The sequence below is a fragment of the Monomorium pharaonis genome, chromosome 2 (genome assembly GCF_013373865.1).
Source record: "Monomorium pharaonis isolate MP-MQ-018 chromosome 2, ASM1337386v2, whole genome shotgun sequence".
Taxonomy (NCBI): Eukaryota; Metazoa; Arthropoda; class Insecta; order Hymenoptera; family Formicidae; genus Monomorium; species Monomorium pharaonis.
In genome coordinates, this window is record NC_050468.1 from 22,555,408 (window position 1) to 22,579,176 (window position 23,769).

General features: G+C 34.9%; 3 protein-coding genes and 1 long non-coding RNA gene across 7 annotated transcripts in view; 3 read left to right on the forward strand and 1 right to left on the reverse strand.

The window, feature by feature from the left end:
• Positions 1-1,168: 1,168 nt before the first annotated feature.
• Positions 1,169-3,477, reverse strand: LOC105831369 (peroxiredoxin-5, mitochondrial). Its single transcript, XM_012671442.3, has 4 exons — positions 3,341-3,477; positions 2,683-2,817; positions 2,107-2,238; positions 1,169-1,994 (listed from the first exon to the last, which is right to left on the reverse strand). The coding sequence occupies exons 1-4, from the start codon at positions 3,443-3,445 to the stop codon at positions 1,803-1,805; spliced, it is 564 nt and encodes a 187-aa protein (XP_012526896.1). The 5' UTR covers positions 3,446-3,477; the 3' UTR covers positions 1,169-1,802.
• Positions 3,478-3,516: 39 nt separating this feature from the next.
• LOC105831368 (inorganic pyrophosphatase) lies at positions 3,517-10,592 on the forward strand. Of its 4 annotated transcripts, none has more exons than XM_012671440.3 (9): positions 3,522-3,655; positions 4,954-5,151; positions 6,374-6,612; positions 7,788-7,874; positions 7,959-8,022; positions 8,205-8,267; positions 8,404-8,614; positions 8,690-8,799; positions 8,928-9,067. In XM_012671440.3, exons 2-9 carry the CDS (start codon positions 4,962-4,964, stop codon positions 8,960-8,962), a joined length of 999 nt encoding a protein of 332 aa, XP_012526894.1. In that variant the 5' UTR covers positions 3,522-3,655; positions 4,954-4,961; the 3' UTR covers positions 8,963-9,067. The 4 variants fall into 4 exon arrangements, with proteins under 4 accessions (XP_028050196.1, XP_012526894.1, XP_012526895.1 ...); XM_012671441.3 differs by lacking the exon at positions 8,928-9,067 and adding an exon at positions 9,095-10,592 and having other exon boundaries at positions 3,523-3,655; positions 4,857-5,151; XM_012671439.3 differs by having other exon boundaries at positions 3,523-3,655; positions 4,857-5,151.
• Positions 5,158-5,751, forward strand: LOC118644561. The gene is made up of 2 exons (XR_004962331.1): positions 5,158-5,460; positions 5,539-5,751. It is a non-coding gene; the product is annotated as an uncharacterized LOC118644561 (long non-coding RNA).
• A 655-nt stretch (positions 10,593-11,247) lies between the features above and the next one.
• LOC105831364 (proteoglycan Cow) overlaps positions 11,248-23,769 on the forward strand; it is a 124,852-nt gene continuing 112,330 nt past the window's right edge. Inside the window, exon 1 of the mRNA XM_012671434.3 lies at positions 11,248-11,667. Within this exon, the coding sequence (XP_012526888.1) occupies positions 11,566-11,667 (102 nt within the window). The 5' untranslated portion in view covers positions 11,248-11,565. The remainder of the gene's footprint in view (positions 11,668-23,769) is intronic.

Here is a 23,769-nt window from a genome sequence, read left to right on the forward strand (position 1 = left end):
TTCACGCTTAAGGTGCCTTTTCACGCTAACGCTTGACGCTCATTTTCAGCGTCAAGACATCACGCGACTAAAAATAATGATACCCATTCGTCATTTTTAGTCACGTGATGTCTTTTGACGCTGAAAATGAGCGTCAAGCGTTAGCGTGAAAAGGCACCTTAAGCGTGAATCAGACCGCGGCCATGATAACGCAACATGCACGCTGTTTCGTGCCGAGCCAATTAGCACGCCGCGCGCGGCGACTGATTGACCAATCCCTTTCGCGTTCGAGATGTCAGCGTGAAAAGGCACCTTAAGGACACCTGCACAGACTTTTGCACAAGGGCCTAAACACAATGCCAGGCAACAGGCAATAGGAACAGAAATAATGAAAGAGAGAAAAAGAGAAAGGATCTTCTTCTCTCTTTCTTTATTTCCTATTTCTATTGCCTGGTTACCTGGCATTGTGTGATGGCCTTAACGCATAACATAGGCCGGTATTCATAGTCGGATCTTACATTTAAGATCATCTTAAGTACTGTCTTAAGATGCCATCAACCAATCACAGAGCCGTATTAGCATCTTAAGACATTGCTTGAGACGATCTTGAAATAAGATTTGACTATGAATACCGGCCAGTGTGCTTTCCAGCAAGACACAGTGTAACACAGTGTCCATTAGTGTGAGAAAGAACATGTCAGTGTGTCTCGCTCACACTAGTGGACACTGTGTCTTGCTGGAAAGCACACATAGGACGGGATTCATAGACTGTTGCAATTAAAAATAATTCAAACTTAGAAAAGATTGATTCTATAAAAGAACATTTGATATAATTTGAAAATGCTGTACATTTAAGTATAATACAAGATGGCAAAGAAAGTAAAAAATAAGAAACTGAAAAGTATAATGAAAACGATGAAGCAACAATAAAATATTCCCGAGAAAAAAGTATATAAATATTTATGCACAAGATATATGTGCAATATAAAACCAAATAAAATAAATTTTACAATTTTTACATAAATATTGTAATTGCAGAGATTATTGTACACCTACAGAGATCTCATTGTTCTTATATTATTTTTTTCCTTAACTTGTATCCATAAATTCTAATAATTAAAAAAATACCTTTTCACATTTAAGAAAAAAGAAAAAATGAATCGTGCAAATTCTAGAACGTGACAAAGGAATAGATCTAATAGTATATTTTTTCAATGAATACAAACTATAATCAGGTTTAACAAACTTCTTTGTTAAAAGTTGGAATAGTATTTCTAATATCTAAAAATTTACTTCTAAGAAATATGAACTAATTAGTAATTTGAACGTTTTTGATCGATAAAAATAACTTTCCTATCAACTTGATTTTTGAAAACAAGAAACAAAAGTATCAAGAAAAATATTTTATCAAGTTTAATTTCTAATTTTTATTTTTAAATTTATATTTTAATTTCTATAAATTCGAGAGTGTAAAGTTTTTATTGATTAAAATATAAATTTATTTTTATCGACTAAAGAAATGTCCAAATTAATTCACATTATTTTATTCAGATAAGTATAGTTCTTTTTGAAAAATTTCTTGAAATCTTCGCAAGATAAATTATCGAATAATATTATTAAATTATTATAATTTAAAAAATAAATTGTAGAAACACATATGGATAGAGAAGTATTTGTTATATAAAGATTTTTTAAATAACTATAAAGAACATATTACAATTTTATATTTTAAAAGTTGAATCATTAAGATCGAGAAATAAAAGTATACATATGAATAATACATGCTGAAAACATCATATGAAAAATATATCAAGACAGCCTGCTTAAACTTTGAGGCGATCTGCTAAAGAGCAGGATAGACCAGTATTATCTGGTTCAATATTGAGTTCTTTTACAGTTCCATTTTCAATAACCATAGAATAACGTTTGCTGCGTTTACCTCCCAAAACTGATAGATCTACACTAAGATCCATAGCATCTGTAAACTCTCCTTTAGGATCGGCCAACATTCGTACCTAAAAGTAGAAATAATCTTTTTAGAAAATAATTACAATAAAATAAATATTTTAATTGTAATAATCATTAATCACGTATAAGAGACCTATTTTTTTAATTAGGTGAACATACTTTTCCTGTTGCATTATGCTCTTTACCCCAGGCTGCCATAACAAATGGATCATTAACACTGACACAGAAAATTTCTGAAATTCCCTTAGACTTTAATTCATCCGCCTTCGTAATATAGCCTGGCAAATGAGTCTGAAAATCAATATTGTTAATCAGTCACAAATACTAAAATATAATCTATCAATCAAAGAACTTATTCTATCATGTGCTCTCTCTCTCTCTCTCTCTCTCTCTCTCTATGTGTGTGTGTGTGTGTGTGTGTGTGTGTGTGTGTGTGTGTGTGTGTGTGTGTGTGTGTGTGTGTGTGTGTGTGTGTGTGTGTGTGTGTGTGTGTGTGTGTGTGTGTGTGTGTGTGTGTGTGTGTAATTGTAGAAGTTTGTTAAAATAAATTCTAATATTATTTTGTCATAACTGGAAAGTTTAACAAAAGATACTGCATAAATATTGCATAAAAATTAAAATTAATAGCTAAATTATATGTAAAATAAAGTTTTTAATTTTTTAAAGACGCAAGATTATTAAATTTAGCAAACATTGTAAGTAACCATTTTGGTTATAAAAAAATTTTTTTTTTACCTTTGAGCAACCAGGTGTAAATGCACCTGGTACACCAAACACTATGACTTTTTTCTGAGCTGCAACCTGTGCTAAATTCACTTTCTCTGACGGTGTGTTCTCAAATAGATCTACGCTAGGTAGTTTATCTCCAACCTTGAAAATTATTTATAATTATATTTATTATTAATCATTTATAATCTTTTGTTCTTAAATAAGAGATGTTATAAATATTTCTGTTAGACATAATAACATTATTCATCATTCGGCATGATATTTATTCATTTGAATCTGAGGAACTAACAATAAGATTAGCAGTCACTTAATTTTAAAATATCTTTAATATATAATGTCAAATATATGGTGGTTAATTGCAAATATCGCCTGTATTAGCATAAGTTTGCCTTAATTAATTGTTACATTTCTTCTGTTTATTTTCACCATGAAAATATAATAGGCAAATAACCATGATAAAATGAAATTGTCCATTGTCATTGCTACCAAAGACCGATCTTGATTTTAATATTTGTGCTAAGCGATTTTACATTTGAACTATATCCTTCATCATCTCCTGAGATTCATGACGTATTACAGAAAGGAATTCCTCACAATAGTAGGAAAATATATAAATAACATGAGGACTCAGGCTGAGATATGATCAGAATCAAAGAATACTTACGGCAATAACCATTTTTTGCGATGATACGTGAAAGCCTCGTAGAAGACAATTGAACGTCGACCGTCGTCCGTTGACGGAAACAACACGGGTTAGCAGCTGACTCATGTAGATCAAGTGCAACTAGTGCAATCCTCTAACGTGCACCACAGAAGAATCAGGAGCGAAACTCGTCGCAATTCGCAAGTGACGCGCGCAAGTAAGCAAGCAACCGGCGTTATTGCGCGATTCTATTATGTAATACCGTAATCGCAAACGAATGAAGCCGCGTGTTACACCAATTTATCAAAACAAATCGGATCAAATCGCTCGAGAAAGGTAATAAATATGCGATATTGAATTGCTTGCGATTAGACGAATATATATTAATTCAATATTAATATGTCATGCAAAAGTCTACAATGTCAGGAGTAATGGAGTAGGAGTAAGAAGTAAGAAATATGAAATGAGATTTACCCATTTCGTTTACTCCCGGTTTTTAATTGGTCAATTGTTATTTCTTACTCCTTACTCCATTACTCCTGCTGACATTGTAGACCTTGCATCAATTTTTCCACGGAGGTATGTGCATCGATGGATATGCCATTTGAAAAACATTTGCCGTTATTCTTCTATAAATATTACATTCAAATTTAATCTTTTTTATCATAGTGAAAAATGTTTTTGTGTTGAGATGTACATATATTATACATGCATTTACGACATCGTATATTTCTGTGAAATTGCACTTATTTTATTCATGCCAATGTGATAAGATACATATAGAAAAAATTTAAAATACAAATTAATATTCCAAAAACCCCATTTTCTGTCATTTTTACCGTAGACCGGGAATAATTAAAGAGCCAGACATTTACCGACAATTTCAATCGGCTACTGCGTATAATTTATTATATACAGTGCATGTGATGTAATATATATATGTATATATAAATTATTATTAACAGAGAGTTGGGCGTTTACGCATAAAATATTAATAATCAAACATTGCATATATACAATGTAAATTGCGTAAATTATATTTTACATCTGCATTTATGTAAATAATCTGAATTACCGAAAATATAGCTAATTTGCACAAACAATAGTGAAAATTATATATTACATGTTTTTTATACAAAATTTTTAATATTATATTTTAATATATGTATATATATATAGTTATTTCATTAATATTAAAGTCAGATATAGTAACAATTATTTTTTATTTTGCATTATATTATTCTATCTATGTATAACAATAATTTACATTTTTGCTTATAGTTATTTATAGTCTATAATATAAAAAAAATCATATGAATAATATGTAATCCATATAAATAATTTTAAAATGTATAATCCTGATTATTATTATATATGTAGTATTATTTACTTATAATTTATAACAAAAATTTATTTATTTATTTGGATTTTTATTAATCCAATTAAATTTATTATTATAGAAATTATTTGGATAATTATTAGTTTAACGCGACTCTCGACTGTTGATAATTAAATTCGTTATCGCGGATTTTTACAGTTGAATATCGCTCAACTGAATTATCGCTTTTATCAACTATACAATTGATAACAACGTTTCTCCGTCGGTGATGGCGGAGCGTCGCGCGGAACGACAGATGGCAGAATGTCTCTCATAACGTCGCACGTGTTACGTTGCCACGGTTTGGTGAGGCTCGTTATTCCGTCGCGATTCGTAGCAACCGGCAGACCGGCATTGAGAAGCCTCGCTGTACACACGAAACATTGTCGAGACATGTCGTACACGGTGACCGAACGGGGTGCGCTCAACAGCACGGACTACAGGATATTTTTCAGTGAGTAGAACTCGCGACGCGGGATGACGTAGTCGGAGATGCAACGATGAGGTAACAGGCTCGCGGAAGTCGCGGAGCCGTGAACTTCGTCGTCGTAAATGTCGTAAGGTCACGGATGCGCACGTTACGCGTGCCATGGCATTTTTCAACGTTATCATTAATGACTTGAATTTTCTCGAGCGACACGACACGATCGCGCGAGCGTTTCGCGTGTGCATGTATCTACATTTCGAAACGCTGAATAATTCAGAGGACCTCGGTCAACCGCACACTGTTTTGTAACTGTCGGATTTCGATCCCGGGTTTCAAGTTCGTTGCTTCATTGCCGCATCACTTACAGCGCATTTCGCGCCAAAATTTTTTTCTCTCAAGCGATTTTTTTTACAGCAGGCGCCCGCGCATGTTTTTGTCATGGCATCATTTTACAAAACGATCTGAACGATTTCCATGATTGACTCCGTGACATTTAGCTCCAGTGAAAGTATTTAATATTTATAGGCGCTAGGAATGAGGAAGCAGACTTGATTTTGCTCTGAACATATGTTCTTATGCATTTATATTTTCCTTGGATTTTTTATAGAGTTTTCTTTGTACCTGAAATTTTTAAAGATGTTTAAAGATGTTTAAAGATATTTTTTCATATGGAATAACATTATTTTAAAGCTTATTAACTTGTAAGTACTTGTGTGATTTTTTGTAATGTAATTACTTGTGTGGAGTTCTATAATATTTTACATTATTTTTGTTATAACCCAGGTAGAACACAGAGTCATGACATTACAATGATGTTATTAGGATTTGTCATTATAATTTATCATTTACAAGTACATATGTAAAAGATGTTCTTATGACATCATGATATCATCAAGTGGCAAATAATATTATTGTGATTTCTGTGTTCTATCTAGGGATATATGTATAGCTTAATATTTTTTGATAAGTAAATATACTTTTTTATGTATAATTTATACACTTTAATAATTAATGTAAAAAACTTAATTAAAAATTCAATTATACATTTACATAATAAAGAACATATAATAAAAGAATTAATCTAAATTTTAGTAAAAAACAGGTGACTAGAATTTTCTGAGATTTCATGCGAGTATTTATGGGTTAATAATAATAATCATAATTATATATATAAAATATGAAAATATTAACTTATATTTAATAATATATATTTCTTTTATAATATTAAAAAAAATTTATTCTTGCATAGAAAATGAGTCTGGAATTCCAATCTCACCCATGCATGACATTCCACTGTTTGCCAACAAAGACAACAAGATCTTGCACATGATTGTTGAAATACCACGATGGACAAATGCTAAAATGGAAATATGTCTTAAAGAAAGTTTGAATCCCATTAAGCAGGATGTTAAGAAGGGCAAATTGAGATTTGTTGCCAATTGTTTCCCTCATCATGGCTACATATGGAATTATGGAGCTTTGCCTCAGGTAGGAATTCTAAGAATTATGTTGAGTATTTAATTGTATTTAATCATTTGTTTCAATTTTTTTTGTTACAATGGAATTCTCTACAAAATTTTTTCGTGGAAATTGATAGAAAATTATAACAAAATCAAAAAACAAGATAACAATCTCAGAAATAATGAAAAAGATTAAAAAATATACCTCTTGAATTACAAATTCTGTATCAGTCATTCGAATTACAAATTCAGTCAATTCATAGTGCAAGATAAACATATGTGAGTTGTTTTTTAAAGCATTGATTAATCTCCATTATTTCGTTCATCTTTGGTCTCCTCATCAGTATTGTTGTCAGAAACTTGTCATAAAATAAATCTTATAGTCACTCACAAAGAACACATGGTTTCTTCAACTAAGTGCTCTTTCATTTTAAATAATACGGCTCTTTTGAATTTTTGTATTTATCTATTACAATAAAAATAAACTTTTATTCACATTACACATCAAAATAAAGGCTAAAAATAGAAGAAACACGATTTTTGTAAAAACAATTTTATTAGATACTTGGCCACGTTTAATATTCACTTTTTGCTATATAAAATAAGGACAACATCTTTTAGCCAATAAATTTATTAAATAGATCAATAAGTTTTTTTAGAAAGGGAACTTTTGTACTATATATACATATATATATATAACAGAATGAAGACAGCTCTTATAGTTTATAACTTAAATTTTTTTAAATACTACATTTATAACATTTTAAAAAATGTAGTATTTTATGCTATGTATTATTATTTTTTCATAAATTTTTTTATTTTTTTTATCTATTACTATTTAAAACCATTATTCTTTCAATGATATCTATGGTTTATAATGATCTCATTGATTTATTATCTGGAAATAATAACAGGAAATATGAGTAATTGTATTAAACCGATATTAAAGTATCATATCTATATGTAATTTCTTATCTCTTGTTTATATATCTTGCACTTATGTGAGCTTGTAGTTTAAGAACTATACTTATACTTGTCAATTTTTCTTATTTTTTTTAAGATATTGTATTTTCTTCGGTTTCTTACAAAAAAGATATATTTTTTACCTCTTATAAATTATTAGAATCTACTATTTTTATAATTTCTTTTTTTTTTGCTATTGTAATAAAGATAATTGTACTAAATAATATATTTAATTAATAGACATGGGAAAATCCTGATGTTTTGGATGAAGCAACAGGCTGCAAAGGTGACAACGATCCCATTGATGTTCTTGAAATTGGCTATAGGGTGAGAAATACTTAAAATGATATATAAATAATTTTATTTATTATGCAATAATGACTGATAGAAGTATATCACGTTCATACATAGGTTGCAAAACGGGGTGAGATATTAAAAGTGAAAGTTCTTGGAACAGTGGCACTTATTGATGAAGGTTAGATAATTAAAGTCATTAATATCTATTAAAATCATAGAATAGATGTAATATAGAATAAATATAAAAGTTTTAAAATACTAATGTATATTTAAAAATATAATATTTAAAATCTTAAACTAATTAATGGGCTACAAAAAATTATGCTCTGTATTTTTCATTAAGATTAATTTATATTTTAGGTGAAACGGATTGGAAAATTATTGTAATTGATGTTAATGATCCTTTGGCAGATCAAATGAATGGTAATTATTATATTTTAATTCAGTTATTAATAAAAATATGCACAATACTGGATACGATGCATTTTTTCAGCAAAATTTTTCATGCTAAAAATTAAAATTTTTTATTTGTATACCAAGATGATAAATATTATTACAGATATTACTGATATTGAGAAGCATTGCCCAGGTTTAATGAAAGCTACAATTGAATGGTTTAAGATATATAAAATTCCGGATGGAAAGCCAGAAAATCAATTTGCATTCAATGGCGAAGCAAAAACACGAGATTTTGCACTACACATTATTGAAGAAGTGCATCAACACTGGAAAAATTTAGTTAAGGAAGGGTCATCTGGTGAAATAGATTGGTTTGTAAAAATTAATCTTTGAATTATATCTTAGATAAAATAATTGACAACTTATTGTATGTATTATTTTTGTAGTTCCAACGTAACAGTGGAAGAGAGTCCTTTTAAGATTACCGAAGAAGCTGCACAAGAAGTTTTAGGAAAGGCACCTGAACCAGTGGAGCCTCAAATTGTAGAACCGATAGGTGGGTATCTCAAATATAGTAAAACATTTTCTTTAAATTTTCTTTTTCTATATAGAAATAAAATTCATATTAAACAAATTCTATTTATACTCGTCATATATACTTATAGCGCTCTGATTCATTTTCAGTTGACAAATGTTACTTCATGCAACCAAAATTGTAATGATTATGATGGGAACTAAAATTGCATTTAGTTTTTGAATATATGAATTATATGAGAATGTTATATAAATGTTGAATATATATGAATTAAAATCTTTATTCATTGCATTGTTTTTATAACGTATGATTTCAGTCGATAAATGGCATTACGTACACCTTAAATGAAGATGAGACGGATATCTTCAGTCAACTATATCGAAGTCGGCTACTCATTCATATTCAACATGGAATCTTTTCTCATTTATCATTTTCATGCTTTCCCACAATACATTATTTTTTCCATTGCATTTAAATAATTTAAGCATTTAAAAACAATTTGATATATATGCGGTGCTTTTGTTCACTTTTATTGAAGTTTTTATTATTTTTTTAATAATTACATTTTAATAACAAATATATTAAATTGAACAATATAGGTTAAACAATTTACAAATAGCATCTCTTTGAATATGCTCCGCATATATATTATCTTTGTTATGATATTATATCCATAGCGGTATGTTAGACTATGAAAGAAACATAATCTCATTATGGGTTGTGATATAGCGGTATGATTCTTGGCAGATGGATTTCATAGATAAAAGAACGCGAATAGTGTTCTCTTCAGTATTTTTCCTAATATGGAGATAACAATAAATAAGCTGAGACATGCATATATATTATTTCCAAGAGTTATCCTTGTTCTTCATATATCATTTTGAGCAAATTTAAAAAATTTCTTATCTACATTTTCTATATTTTCTATTTTCTTCTTGAATTTAGATGAATGAAGTTAAAATTATTTTTTCCAATTTTTTTAAAAGATTGAAAAAAGTCATGAATGGATCAGATAAATATGGTTAAATATGTATGTGTGTGTGTGTGTGTGTGCGTGTATGTGTGCGCGCGCACGCGTGTGTTGATTCTATTTTATTTCACTAAAGCCACATCTTTGGGCACTGTATGTTTCACAGAGTGGTCTCCAGAGACATTTGTACTCTTTTGGAAATGTACTTACCAATGTATACTAGGGACTATATGTATACATTCTTTCACTTGACACGCACTTGCTTTGGACTCACAAAGTGGAGCGGCCCTTTGGAGCTATAAATTCTGCAGTTAGTCTCCAGAGCATAAAAACAAATTACTGTTCTTACCAAAAAGATCGAACAAACGACAATTTCTTGATATTTTGGGCAATAGAGAAGTGAAACTTGAGAAATTGTTGTAGAATGTAACAACGCGTTTGATCACAAAAATGTTAGGAAATTCATAGAAAGTACATTTTATTGTGTATGGTAAATTCAAAATGATAATATTGAAATATGATAAGCTCAACATCTTTTGTTTATTATATATATATAGTCCGTATTTAAAATGCGCTCATAAAGATGTTAGTGCATTTTTTATAATTCTATCTTTATAATTTATTATGAAATGAAGATGGAATGTTAAAAAGTGAACTGAAATCTTTATAAGAGTATTTGACGATATGAGTCATATGTTATACATATATTTTTTTAATTTGAAGATATTTAATATAAAAATATATTTGAACAATTTCAAGTTTTAATAAGTTGGCAGAAATTAACTGTCGACAGTGTAATAAATTTTACATCTAAAATTGTCATTGTCAATAAATCTGTTATAGTAATTGAAATTTATATAGATTGACATACACTTTGGGATTTAATATTTTATTGTGAACTCTGACCGTTATATCAGATGATAACGGAAAACCGTCACCGCAAAAAAGTAAAATCTTTCTTTTTAGTACGTGGATTTCTCCGTCCTCCAAGAGACTCAATACTACGATTTAGCAAAAGTAAAATAACGGGAGAGAACAATGATTGCAATGGCAATCGTAACGAGGGGAATGAAAGAGAATGGCAAAAAAAAAAAAGACATTGGTCGATCAGGCCAAACGGTCGAGATCGTCTGGGGAGAACGGGACTGGATTTTCCCTCTCTCCCTCTCTTGCCCTTCTCCAACGCGAATTCCCCCGTAACCCTTTTCTTCCTTTTTCCCTGTTAAAGCCACGGGCTACATCAGGTAGGTAGGTAGGTGAACTAGCAGCTGAAGGTATTGACTGGCGGCGATGTATCTGCGCGCCGAAGGGAGCCGAACAGGTGTACGGCGAGCGACGGAAACATCCGAACAGGTAGCGCGCGCTACCGGCTGTTCCCCCTTCCCTGAGCGCCTCTCCGGCCGCGCCATTGGCCCGGACCCGGCCAATGAGCGAACGTGACGCGCGCGCCTCCAGTCCCAGTGGCGCAGCCAACGGCAGTGACGGTGTCGCCTCACCTCGCGCGGTCACAGCACAACTCGTTTAGCTATCGAGCTGCGCGTTTCCGTTCCGCGTCGAGCGCGTCGCGTATATATAATAACGTACGTATATACATACATATATACACGGCGATTTGGAGTTTCGCGTGCGGCCGGACGTCGAGATCGTCGGTTGCGTCGTCCGCCCCGACATTTCTTCTCTTCGTTTAACGTTTGATCCGCGGTGTACTCGCGCGTGCCGATCTCTCCTCTCCCGATCGCGCCGCGCGCGCGAGCGTCTTCCGCGGTGAAGTAAGTGACGGTTCCGGGGATAAGGAGAAACCCAACGACGATTCGGCCATGCGATTCTCGTGGATGCTCGCGGCCACGGTGCTGCTAGTCCTGGCCACGGGGGTGACATGCAAGAGGAAATTCGACGGGGATTTCGAGTTCGCCGAGGAGGTGAGTTTTGAGAGATTACGTTTCGCTGCGACACCCTCTCGCGTTCGGTCATGAGTTCGCGCAAGGACTACAACGGGCGACGACAGGTTGACACTGTTGACAGGTCGCTCGTTTTTTCCATCTTTATTTTCTTTTGGCTCGCGACGAAAAAGGAGACGCGATGACGGATATATGTCCAATTTTCCGAACGTTTGTTTATTCCAATCCGGGAAACCGCGATGTATCCTGCGGGACGAGAGTGAAAGAGAGAGAGAGAGAGAGAGAGAGGGGGGGAGACGCGTTCGCTCGTTAGAATAATGCGAGATAGAGGTATCGAATAGAACATTGATAGAGAAATCAAGTGTCACAATAACATCGACAATAACAATAGCGGCGGCTCCGCGCCGAGGGGTGGCGCTTCGCCGAATTGCGAATTGTTGCGAAACAACCGCTTTTTAATCTGTCGTTTCGCCGCTTGCTCCGAAATCCAAGGCCCTTCGCGTCGCAAGGAGAAACCGCGATGCATCGTGATTTCGAAATTACGGAACTTGGCGCGGTTATAATTTTCTGCGTTAGAAGCGTGTCGCTTTCGCGACGCTCTTGCATTCCTATTCCGAACGTCATGAAGACTGACACGTTTATGTCCGTAAATGGGGTGTCATTAGTGCCGAGCACACGTATTATTCAAGAATATTTGCACTTTATTTCTATCGTGTCTCTACCCAACGATTATCGTCGGCGATCAATTTATTATAAAATTCTTTGTTTGCATTCGATTATTTGATGCTACCTTTGTTATTTGATTGGCATATATGGCCGAACGATTAGCAAAATTCTGAACTACGCGCGTTATCCTGTATTTATATTTTATGCCCGAGTTACGCGCGTAATCCTTTATGTGTATCCAATATTTGGGTGCTCTTGTTTGCAAAACGTTCTTTGGCAAACGACGAATTAATGCGCGTTTTTAAGATGCTTGCGTTACAATATGACGAATGCCCTCGGTTTCCGATGATGACGGCTAAAAAGCATTCAAGGAATGTCCGAAGGATGTCGGATGTATTTTCGATTCCTTTAAGAATAATCTACAACTTGCTCGCTATTTTCTATTTTTAGCTTCTCCTATATATTTCCTTTTTGCATCTTCGTGCATTGTTTTTACCGACAATTTTGTTTTCTGTCACACGTTTCTTATTTCTTTTGGAGTTTGTCCCATTTTATCTCGTCAATTTCAATAGAACATAATAGCAAGAAACAAGAGGCACAAGGCACATGTTGTAAATTTGAATAATCTTTTATCAATCTTTTGATGTCTTGTCTGAATTTTTGTGATACAAACTGCGCTCCGATATGCAGAGAATAAGTAAAACTAAAATAAACTGAACACTTGGGAAATACATTGTTTTATTGACAAGAAGTTAATCCGTTTTTAGTATAAATTTTATTCTTGTTTGAAATGAGGCCAATGTTTAAACAGTCACCAGTGCAATGTTATGTTACTTATTTTTTTAGCAAAATATTAAAGGATGCTTAACGTGCTATTGGAGGAGAAAATTCCGTTTTTAGTCTCTTTTGAAAAACCTCACAATGATTTAATAATATTTAAGTTAATTATGTTGCCTGGAAATAATTCTGATGTTTTGAAGAACAGAGAGCTATTTTGGAAAATAGTGTGAGCAGTAAATTTATTCCTCCAACATTGCTTTAAAGATATTCTGTCAAAAGATGGTGCAATATTCCATTGTAACTGTTCAGCATTATATTGCCTTGTATCTCCAAAGAGAAAATCTATTAAAGATAAATGGTAGATTAATTTTTTATTAATAAAAAAAGAAGTACATTTTCTAAGGATTCATATTATTTTATAGAAAAAATTAATATTCAGATATAATTGTCTTACATAAGCAAAAATAGAAAATTTTTTAAGTGTTTGAGAAACTTAAATTTCAGCAAAACATTATATTTTTATTTTAATAATCTAATCTAAAAAGCTCAATATATTGTTTTGATAATAACGATATTTAAAAAATTCTAATTCTCAGTTTGAAGATATTGTTGTCTATTTGATATTTTTTCTTCTGCATTTGTAAAAATTATTTTTTAATAAAGATGAACATATTTTTCTTAATAATGTAATGTAAAATTTTGTCATGTGAGTAAAAGTTTATCAATTTTTTTAAAGATTTTATATTTTTGTTTATATTATTATATGAGACAATGATTGTAGATTGTAGATTGAGACTAATTTTTTTCTGCGTGTATAGTTTTTCTGTATATGTATTACAGATTTTTAATAATACCAATGTGTATTTCGGAACACAGTAGGAGAGTCGCGAGTTGAATCTTTCTCCACGAGTGCACTTATCCGAGAAAAGATTTTTCTGGAACGCCTTTCTCGTGAGGCACGCGACGGGTCCTCTTTCCGTGCTCGTCGACACCTCGCTGTTGAATTACAAAAGAACGGTACAACACGCGCGATCGGTTTCGAGATTCGTTACTCATGTGCCTATCGTGCGACGTTTTGGAACGCCGCACCGCGTACAATTACGGCGTAACGCGGTCGTAACTCCGCGGAGAGAAACGCGAGAGGCTCTTGCTTTCCTGCGGTAACTGGATAACTCGACTAACCCGTAAAATACGAGGTTACTCTCGACGTAACCGTTTATTGCGCGCGTGATTCGCACGCACACACGCGTACGATCGAACCGGCGGCACGTCAGAGACACCGCGACGTCGTACGAGTCCTCCGGGTGCTCCGTTCCGTGGGGGGGAGGTGGGAGAGAGGGAGGCGTCGCTAAGGCGAGAGGAGAAGCTCCGTACCCTCTCGCCCGTTTCCGCCCTTCTTGTATTTCCTCCACGACGCCATCCAGAGTTTGCGCAATTTACGCTCACGGTCCGTCTACTTCTTCTGCTTTTGTTGAATTTCGGGTGCGCGACTAAACGAGAGGCTTTCTCTTCGTTAGCCGTATACCTTCAACGCGCCCTTTGGTCGGTTGGTTTGAACTCCGAGCCCGGGGGGGGGGGGGGGGGACAAACACGAAGGAAGCGTGCTTCACTGACGGTTTCCTCCTCGCGTGCTGCCTTGCGCCAGGTTGCGCCGCGGGAGCCGAAACAGCCGTGGCCCTAAGTTTTGGTGCTATACACGGGACAACCGCGTGCAGCAACATTGATTGATTTGAAATCAGCATGAGAGATATCGTAGGGAAAATAGGACACAAGGTGACGTGCAAGGAAACCGATATCAAATATAAACGCGAGAATATCCCAGAGGGATGCCGGCATTAAGACCCCTTTATTGTTATCCGATTGATGCAGCAATTTGTGGTTTAATTAAACTGGGAAAGCTATTAGAAATGTCAGACTTACAAATTTGGACAGGTACTTAAAAAATTTATAACAATATAGGTATAAGTACTACACTGAGAAAGAATTGTTAATTTGATCAAAATTTTTAACTTGATTACATTTCTTTAATTCAACTATTTATGTATTTCAATCAAATATATTGAAGCTAAGTTAAATTGAAGCTCAAGTATTTTATGTATTTAAGTTAAGTGCATAAATACTTCAACTGAAGAAATTTAATCTAGTTGAAAAATTTAGTTAAATTAACTTTTTTTTTTCAGTGTAGTGAAAACTAATTTATTACTCATCTGCTTTTTTAATTCTAAATTAAATTTACATATACATATATATATATATATATAATACAATATTAGGAAGAATTGTTGTGAATTTTTCTGTTGTTATGAATTTTCTAAGTCTTTTATGCCAGATTATCCTGGCAAAATTGAAAGGATGAACTTGTGATTTCGTTGGGGAAGCAATTAAAACGAGCTAGAGAGAATTCATCAGCAAAAAACTTCCAAATTTTTTCTTCTTTTAACTTAATCCTACATGTAGAATTATATTAACATCAACAATTAATTGTTATGAATTTTCTAAGAACCTGTCTGAATTTTTTAGTCCAACATTTCTGGTAGCTTTCCTCAATTTAATTTCATCACAAATGGCTGCAAATTAATTAAAAATTGATATATAATATCTTTCTGTTAATGTTATTATATTTTTACATGTAGGATTGTATTAAAGGGAAAAAAAACTTGGAAGTTTTGTGCTTGCTGATGAATTTTCTGACCCGTTTTAATTGCTTCCCCAACGAAATCACAAGTTCACCCCTTGAATTTTGCCAGATTAATCTGGCATAATTCGGAAATAATCGGGAGTCTCTTGCAGTTATTACACAGCAATCGGCATTGAAATCAAAAGTTGCACAAGAGTCTTTCGCTCCACAGCCCCCGCCGTCCGCGCCGTCGTCGTTGCCGCCGCGGTATTTATGCGGAGACATTTCGCATAAATATCCCGAGTCTCTTAGCGACTTGTCGCCGTTTACCGGCGCGTCTGAATGCGCGCCATCGCCGGGAGGAGACACCGCGTAAAACTCTCGGTGTATTCTCCCCCATTGTGTGCGTGCACGTTGACGCGCGGGACGAAACGGAAGAGACGGTAGTGGTAACCGCTCGGGCGAGGAAACGATAAGAATTGTCGGCCTCGCGGAGCTTCCGAGCGCGAATAATGGGGAACCGCCTATCCCTCCCGCGAAGTTATTGCGAGCATCGTTATGCGTTTTTCTCCCTCCCCCCTCCCTCCCCGCGATTTGTAGTTCCAATAGTCGACCTGCGGTGATCTGTTATCATATGCCGCCCGAAGGCGGATGATTTTTATGGATATGTCTTTCGCGTCTTGCTGTATTCCTATGGAACACCGGCGAATCGATTACCCGCACGTAAATGCGAAAGAATCCACCGTCTATCGATCTCCTCGGCAAACGCTGTGTGCGACCCAGTGCCTGCTCGAAGGTGAACGCGCACGTGTATGTACGTGTGTATGTGTGTGTAGTTAAGTGCAGTTAAGCACAGTTGTCGCGTGTTGTATTTTCTTACTTCCTCGTGTACATACATCCTCCTCTCGCGTATCCGTGCATTACCTCCCGATCGTTTAACGTTAAATGCCACACGCTCCTCCGATTTCGAAAAGCTTGTTGATTCACTCGTACGGGATCATGAGGATCCTATTCAACGTCAATGTGACGTGTGTGAGCGCCACGCAGCCGTGTTTAACGCGAAACGCGCGCAGGCGAAAATACGACCGTTCCTGGTGCTCTTACGCGTTATATAATTTGCATTTGATTTGAAGCTATGTGTGCTTCACCTTACGCGATTGTCAGTTTCTTCCCTCTTGTCGATGTGAAAATTTGCGAGCGATGCGCGATATGCAATTAAAGTATTTGTTTCTTGGCAAGTTCTTGGCTTTCCAACGAATTTTGTGAATTATTATTTTTAATGAATCAATCAATTTTTTAAATATCACTTTTATTGCAATATCAGATTAAATGATAAGTTTAAATCCCAAAGAATTTTTATCGAATCGAAAATTTATGCGGTTACTTTCAATTTCATCTTCAATTAGATCTTTTGGATACTTTATAATACGTCTGCACTGAAAGGCAGTAATGTTTAATACTCGCTGTCTCTCAATCCGCAATGCGGACATATTTTTAACGATTTTGATTTCATATTTTATTCTTTAATTTATATTTGACGCTCATTTTCGCATTGACGCACTGTTAATTTATATATGCAATTTGACTCTAAAAATATGTGAGTCTTTGGAAAAACATGTATATACATGGAGCTTAAATGATATATTTACATTTAAAGCTATCCTCTAAATCAGTCAGTGAAAACTCGACAAAATCAGTGGAAATACTGACTTTCAGTGATATACTTATAATCATTCACTGATTAATCAGTGAAATAAATACACTAATGTGATCACATACACTAATTCTGAAATAAAAATTACTGAAAGACAGTGAATATTCACTAATTATCATAGTTATAAGTCAGTGAATGTCTACTGATTACGATTTAGAGAGTAAAGGCCGAAACATTGTGTTAATTGTTAAGTAAATTAATTTATGTTTTACCGACTTGAAGAGTTTTATTATTTATTGCTAATTTTCACTAGCGACAATAAGGTTAAGACTTTCTTATTTTATTGGATATTTTATACACTCATATAAATCTCTTTTGGTATTACTTAATAACTATGGTCTACAGACCTATGTAATCAATGTTAAGTAATATCAAAGGCTTTAAAAGGCTAAAATCTCTTTTTAATCTCAAAATAGGAAACCACTATCATTTTGAGGCACAAAGTTGGAATTAAATCCCTATGATTATAACTTTTTATAATTCTCTAAAATCTACATCTCTAGATATACGTTCTAAAATTAAGATTAAAAGTAAAAATAGGAGAAAAAGTTCAACTTGCGTTGTTACAAAAATCAAGATTCATTCTCTTTTAATGTTTCGACGTTTTAAAGAATGAATTTGAGTAGAATTTAATGTATTAAATATAATTTCAGAAACGTTTGATGCTAATTTTTGTCATTATTATATTCTGAGATTAAACAAAAAGCAATAAATACATATAAGATATATAAAATGTTCTTATATTTTACATGTATTTGCTTCTCTGTAAGTATACGAGTATATTTTTTTAATTTTTATATACCATCCGTGTTTTAAGAATTAATGAAAATTTGGGATATTAAGTATTACTAAGATATCATTACATGCCTAATCCGATGTGCATACGTTTGCGCATCGGGTTGATAGCGCCGCTGCGGAAATGTCGGATTAAATTAAATTTACATGGAAATACATCGTAATCTTTCATACTGCGCACGAACTCTGTTTGTGCAGAGAATTATATTTTAGAATACGAAATGTACATAGCATAAATCGTACGGTCGCATAAATCACCGCCGTTGCATATAGCTTTTACCCGAACGCGATCGATGCACCCGCGTATCGATATGACTGCATCCGAGGACTCGGTCGGGCGACAGGCCACCCTCCCGATGGCGGAGACAAAAGAATTTATTTTATCGAGAGAGAGGGAGCGAGAGAGAGAGAGAGAGAGAGAGAGAGAGATTTAAATGTTTTTTATACCACCGCGGTGTCGATAGTACAACGCAGTTGTTTGTAGCTTGCACTTTTCACCGCGCGTTGACAGTCCTCCGCGATGAAACGTAGCGCGAGGCAATGTTTTCGACGTAAAGTTGTGATTTTCGATCGGAATTCCCATTTTCCTTTCGACTCAGATATCGTACACGTAACGCGCGAGACAAATGCACGCGCGTATAAATTTCACGCGACGTTTTCTCTCCTATTTCGCGGGATCCCGCCTGTGGCTTTTACGTCACGGAGATCGCTGCAACTGAATTCGCAGAATATTTTGCGGAGAATCGTCTTTCTCTCTCTCTTTCTCTCTCTCTCTCTCTCTCTCGTTTGTTCCCTATAATTAAGAAACTTTGCGATGACCGTGACAATTTCGGCGGTTTCCCCAATCGTCTGTCCGGTACATCCCTAATCGCGGCAGTAACGTCGAATTCCCGAAGTTGGCCCGATCGCTTCCGTACGTGCCGCTCGTGCTTCTTGAGGCACGTGTGCTATCTATAATTTTCCAATCGAGTGCATCGGGTTAATCCTAACTCAAAATTCGGTTAGATCCGAGGTCCGGAGGTCAAGCTTGCCGCGTTTCGACCGAAATTCGCTCGAGTTTCTATCGAACGGCAATTACAACGATGTAGAAACTGCTACTTCGTAAGTTTAGCCTCGTCTTCGTTGTTTTGCCATCGATATTTACCGAAGCACAAGTTCGGGCGATAGAATATTTTCGACGTTAATGTAGTGGATGAAAAATGCGATATAATCTTAGTAATGCGTCTTAATGCGCTGTTGTAAAAAAAAAAACCCGAGAAGAAATTCCATCGTCAAAATGTACGTATGTACAATTTGACGAAAATATTTTTTACTGTTATTTTCGTGAATTTTTTAATTACATGTATTTAATACTACGTATTGATACATTGGTTTCATATTTACATACATTAATACGGCATATAATTATTTCATATTTTCCATAAGATTTATAATACTAATATTTATAATTTATATTTTAATATTTTTGTTAATTATACTTAATATTTATATAATATTTTACTGTGCCATACCTTTACGACAGAGAGTATTATTTTTATAATGGAAAGAAAGCAAGCTTGATTAAAAAATTTTTGCGCTGTATTTCTACTCATTCACTATAGATATAAAGTAGCCTGATTCTAATTTCGTCTTACGGATTGTCTTTGCGTGTCTTCTGTCAAAGGAAACGCCTCGTAATAGTACTGGCTTTGACATTTTTTAAATTAACAAGCGAATCTACGAGGGTCTTTATTTATCAGTGTCAGTCTTTCGCCCTTCGTTATACGTTTTTTTTTTTTTTTTGCGAATTGTCGGCATCTTGTCGGTTGACGCGAGTCGCGGATTATGGAATACCGCTGTTTGCATACCGGTGCACTGCAGCAGAGACAGGTGAAGCAAATCGCCGCGAAACACGGCAGGTGGTAGGAATGTCGGGAATGTCGACTGACACCTCTAGGCAACATTTGCCAACTCTCGCCGTGTCACATCCATTCGCCTTACGATCGTACCACTCGGCAATACTCTCGCTCGGCGAGTTTATTGTTTATGACTTGTAGGCAAGAGAGCACACCAGACGCGGCATATATACATTCATTTTTGCACTTGGATGCGACTGCGTGGCGAAAGGTGCGTTTTCGCCGAGATATAAGCGGTGATGATTTAATCGTGAGTCAGTGAGAATGATGCCCATGTACCTACAATAAAACGAAATTTATGAGTTTTCTTGAAGGATGACTTAATCCCTTTTAAGCAACGCTCAAGTATTACTATAATACTGTTTTAATATTGATATTCAACTAATTTGATATTCAAGCTACACGCATGGGTATTTAAATCACGCAACTTTTTAAATTATTTTTCTATTATCTTTTTAACATTTTGTGATTATTGTCTTATTTCAAATAGTTTTTTGGTGTACATATTTTATGAAGCAAAATTTTTTCGTAATGGTGTCACGTTATGTCGATAGAGGAGAAGTTTTTGCTATTTTTATTTATCTTTTTTCTTAAAACGAGGTGAATTTGCATCTCGTCCAGTTTTCCAATCACGTTAGCATTCTTTATTATAGAAAATCTATAATAAAGCTACACTCTCATCGCGCTTACGACGAGATACTCTCTTATTGGAATTTTCTATATTGGGATTTGATGAATCAGAAGCCTGTCATTCGTTGTTCTCTACCTAATGATTCCTCTAAGATTACGTTATTATCAATTTTGTCATTGTGCTCAAATTCTTTATATTATATACTTTGTTATCTGGATGGATTTGGACGATTACGAAATCAACGTTTTCGCAATTATTATACTATATATCGTAGAATAATCGTTTAACATTAAAAAAAACCTGATAACAATAATCCTATTACTATAACTTACAAAATTTGTAAGATCTAAATTAACTTTCTATTATATTATATCGCTATATTTTTTTAGTTACAATTTTCCATATATAATTATTAAGGACTTTTACTGCAGAATAAATTCAAGGCGTTGCGAAAAGCTTTCTTTTGTAACCAGATCATTTTCGGCTATTTCCGCACCGCATCCTCCTGCCGCATTTTATAAAAGTAGTGCGTCGAAGCACGTTAGAAAGTTCATAAAGGGATTCTGCCTCTCGTCTCGCGGCACTCGAAATTTCCAAGTGCCAGGCGCATATCCAGCTTTATTTGCCACCGTCCTTCAGCGGGCTGACAACTCCTAAATTGGCAAAGGCATTTTCCGCAGCCCAACTTTCGTCGGCCCTTTGTCTTCGTAGTGATTCGTCCCGTCAGGCAACCGATAGTTTTCCAATTTTCCAAACGCGGCTTCTCCCACCGAATGGATGACCCATGGCCGCGTATAAGAGCAGCATTGATCGTCAGAAATATCGATTACTGATTTAAGGAGTTAACCGTATTGGCTATTTGCGCATCTATTTTGTGTTTCTTGGAGTATTCTACTTTTCGCGAGTTTGACCTAAATGATCCGTGTCGCATAAATTGAGTCGTTTATCCGAAGGAATGTTTCGTTTACGTCCTCAGTTCTGCGAAAATTTTACTACATCGATGCATAACACATTAGCTTACATTAGCATCTCATTAAAAGTGATAATGTTTTGAAAGATTTATACGTGATTGTGCGCATAATTATTTACATTAATAATTTATCAATTTATATCATAAATTGATTTTTTTAAGTATTCTAAAGAAATTGCAATTATATACTAATTTGCAATGATATTTGTGAATATAATCAGTAACATAATTTCTATTTTTCACTAAAAATATAATCGCATATTATTTATAATTGTAAAATACAAGTGGGAGAATATTTTCAAAACTTTTCTTATCAAAAGTATTTTTACAAAAAGCATTAAATTATAGATCTCTTTTAATCGTTTTGTAAATGCTATCATAAATGCACATGCGAATATCTATGCAATGTATCTTTCGCTATTTCGTTTTGGAAAGATAATTCTATGATTTTTATTCCGCTGCCGTACCTTATAACTTTTTGAGATATACGGTTCGGGATAATTCGTACGAGACTCACGGCGTAGTAAAATAACCACGTGACCGATTGTAAAATTAATCCCAAGAGCCATCGCTATGCAGAAACCGTTATCATCCTTTGGGATCTACCTTGCAGGTTTGATCCCGGCGAACGATCGGGAAACTACGGGCAAGTTTTGTCCCGCTGTTGTAATCTCATATGCCACAAAATCAGCGTAGTTTCCCCAAAACTTACCCTCTTAGGGAGATACTGCTCTTTCGGGAGGCGAGGGCGACTTTTCTGGAATTCTGAGAGCATGTGCCACAATCGGATCGGATGCAAAACGAGGGGAAGATCCCGAAGTCAGGACTTTGATCGACCTTCGTCATTTAAATAGTTTCCCCGTCATATAATTGATTTTGGCAACAAAGTTTCGAGTTAAGCGCGAATAAATTTCCTGCACCTATTCGCAAGGCTTCCCGCCGAGCGCGAAAATCTTATCTCGCTCCTACCCGCCGTGAAGTTGAAAAGCGCCACGGAATTTCTGGTTACCGCACCGTGACATTATCCGCGCTCTTAATTAACTACTCTTAATTAACAATGACTGACGTATAAATTCGAATAATGCAACGTTGTGTGCCGTAAATCTCGTTATCCTAAATTACGTTCTACCTCTATTCTGGCTATTTTAACTTATTGTATACATATATGTGTGCGTGTGCGCGCGTGTGTGTCGATGAACGAGCTTTTTTGGAAATCTTGTTAAAATATTTCAAAAATATTCTGTCGCATTTATTGATTTCTCGTAAAGGAATAAGAGAATCCTATTACCTATTTGTTGCAAAATTATGAGTTTCTCACATTGAACACATTTTGCTATTCAATCGTCAGCAATGAGTCTGGGAAAGTAAAATTTATTTGAAGTTAAACAGACAATAAGTCTCTCACTTGTCTTATTGTGTTTCTGTATAACTCGATTCGCCAAGTTTTTCAGTTCCAATCGCTCATAACTCGGAAACTCTTATCTCGATACTTCAGTTCAGTTCAGCAACTCGAAGAGTTTGTTACGTAAATCAAAGATTCTGCAATGTAATATTGTCATCGATAAAACGTCCGCTGCACGATAAAGTAATATACGTATGAAAATCGTAAAGTTGGAGTAAATTCTTCACGCGAGGAATAACTGGAGGCGCTAAACGCCATGTAATATGTGTACTATAGACATATGAACTGTCTCTTATCCACGCACCGAGTCTTAATGCCAAGTCACGGTAAACTTGGAGATCTCTCAATGGAAATCGGCATTTCTTCGTATTTCCTCATGAGAATAAAACCTCGATCATAAAACGTCACGACGTTTACGTTTCTCGACGAGCCTTATCTTTCGTCTCCATGACGAGATTAAGGGCGGCGACAAAAGTTTTCTCCCCTTTTATCGCGATGGATCATTCGGTTCTCCCTGGATATTTGTGCGCACGATCCAGATGATGGAACATATTCGTCGGCCGCGAACCGTCTCGTCACCATCCTTTTGCCCTTCCACCCACGCGCTTCCTCTATCTCCTCCGCTTTTGCCCAGCGAGGAGGAAGCTGCGGAT

Coding starts and splice junctions, on each gene's coding strand:
- LOC105831368 (XM_012671440.3), top strand. CDS start 4,962: ATGTCTCTCATAACGTCGCACGTGTTACGTTGCCACGGTTTGGTGAGG. Junction 7,875..7,958: donor TTCTTGAAATTGGCTATAGG/GTGAGAAATACT, acceptor GTTCATACATAG/GTTGCAAAACGGGGTGAGAT. Junction 8,615..8,689: donor TCATCTGGTGAAATAGATTG/GTTTGTAAAAAT, acceptor TTATTTTTGTAG/TTCCAACGTAACAGTGGAAG.
- LOC105831369 (XM_012671442.3), bottom strand. CDS start 3,445: ATGAGTCAGCTGCTAACCCGTGTTGTTTCCGTCAACGGACGACGGTCG. Junction 2,818..3,340: donor CGCAAAAAATGGTTATTGCC/GTAAGTATTCTT, acceptor ATAATTTTCAAG/GTTGGAGATAAACTACCTAG. Junction 2,239..2,682: donor TTACACCTGGTTGCTCAAAG/GTAAAAAAAAAA, acceptor ATTGATTTTCAG/ACTCATTTGCCAGGCTATAT.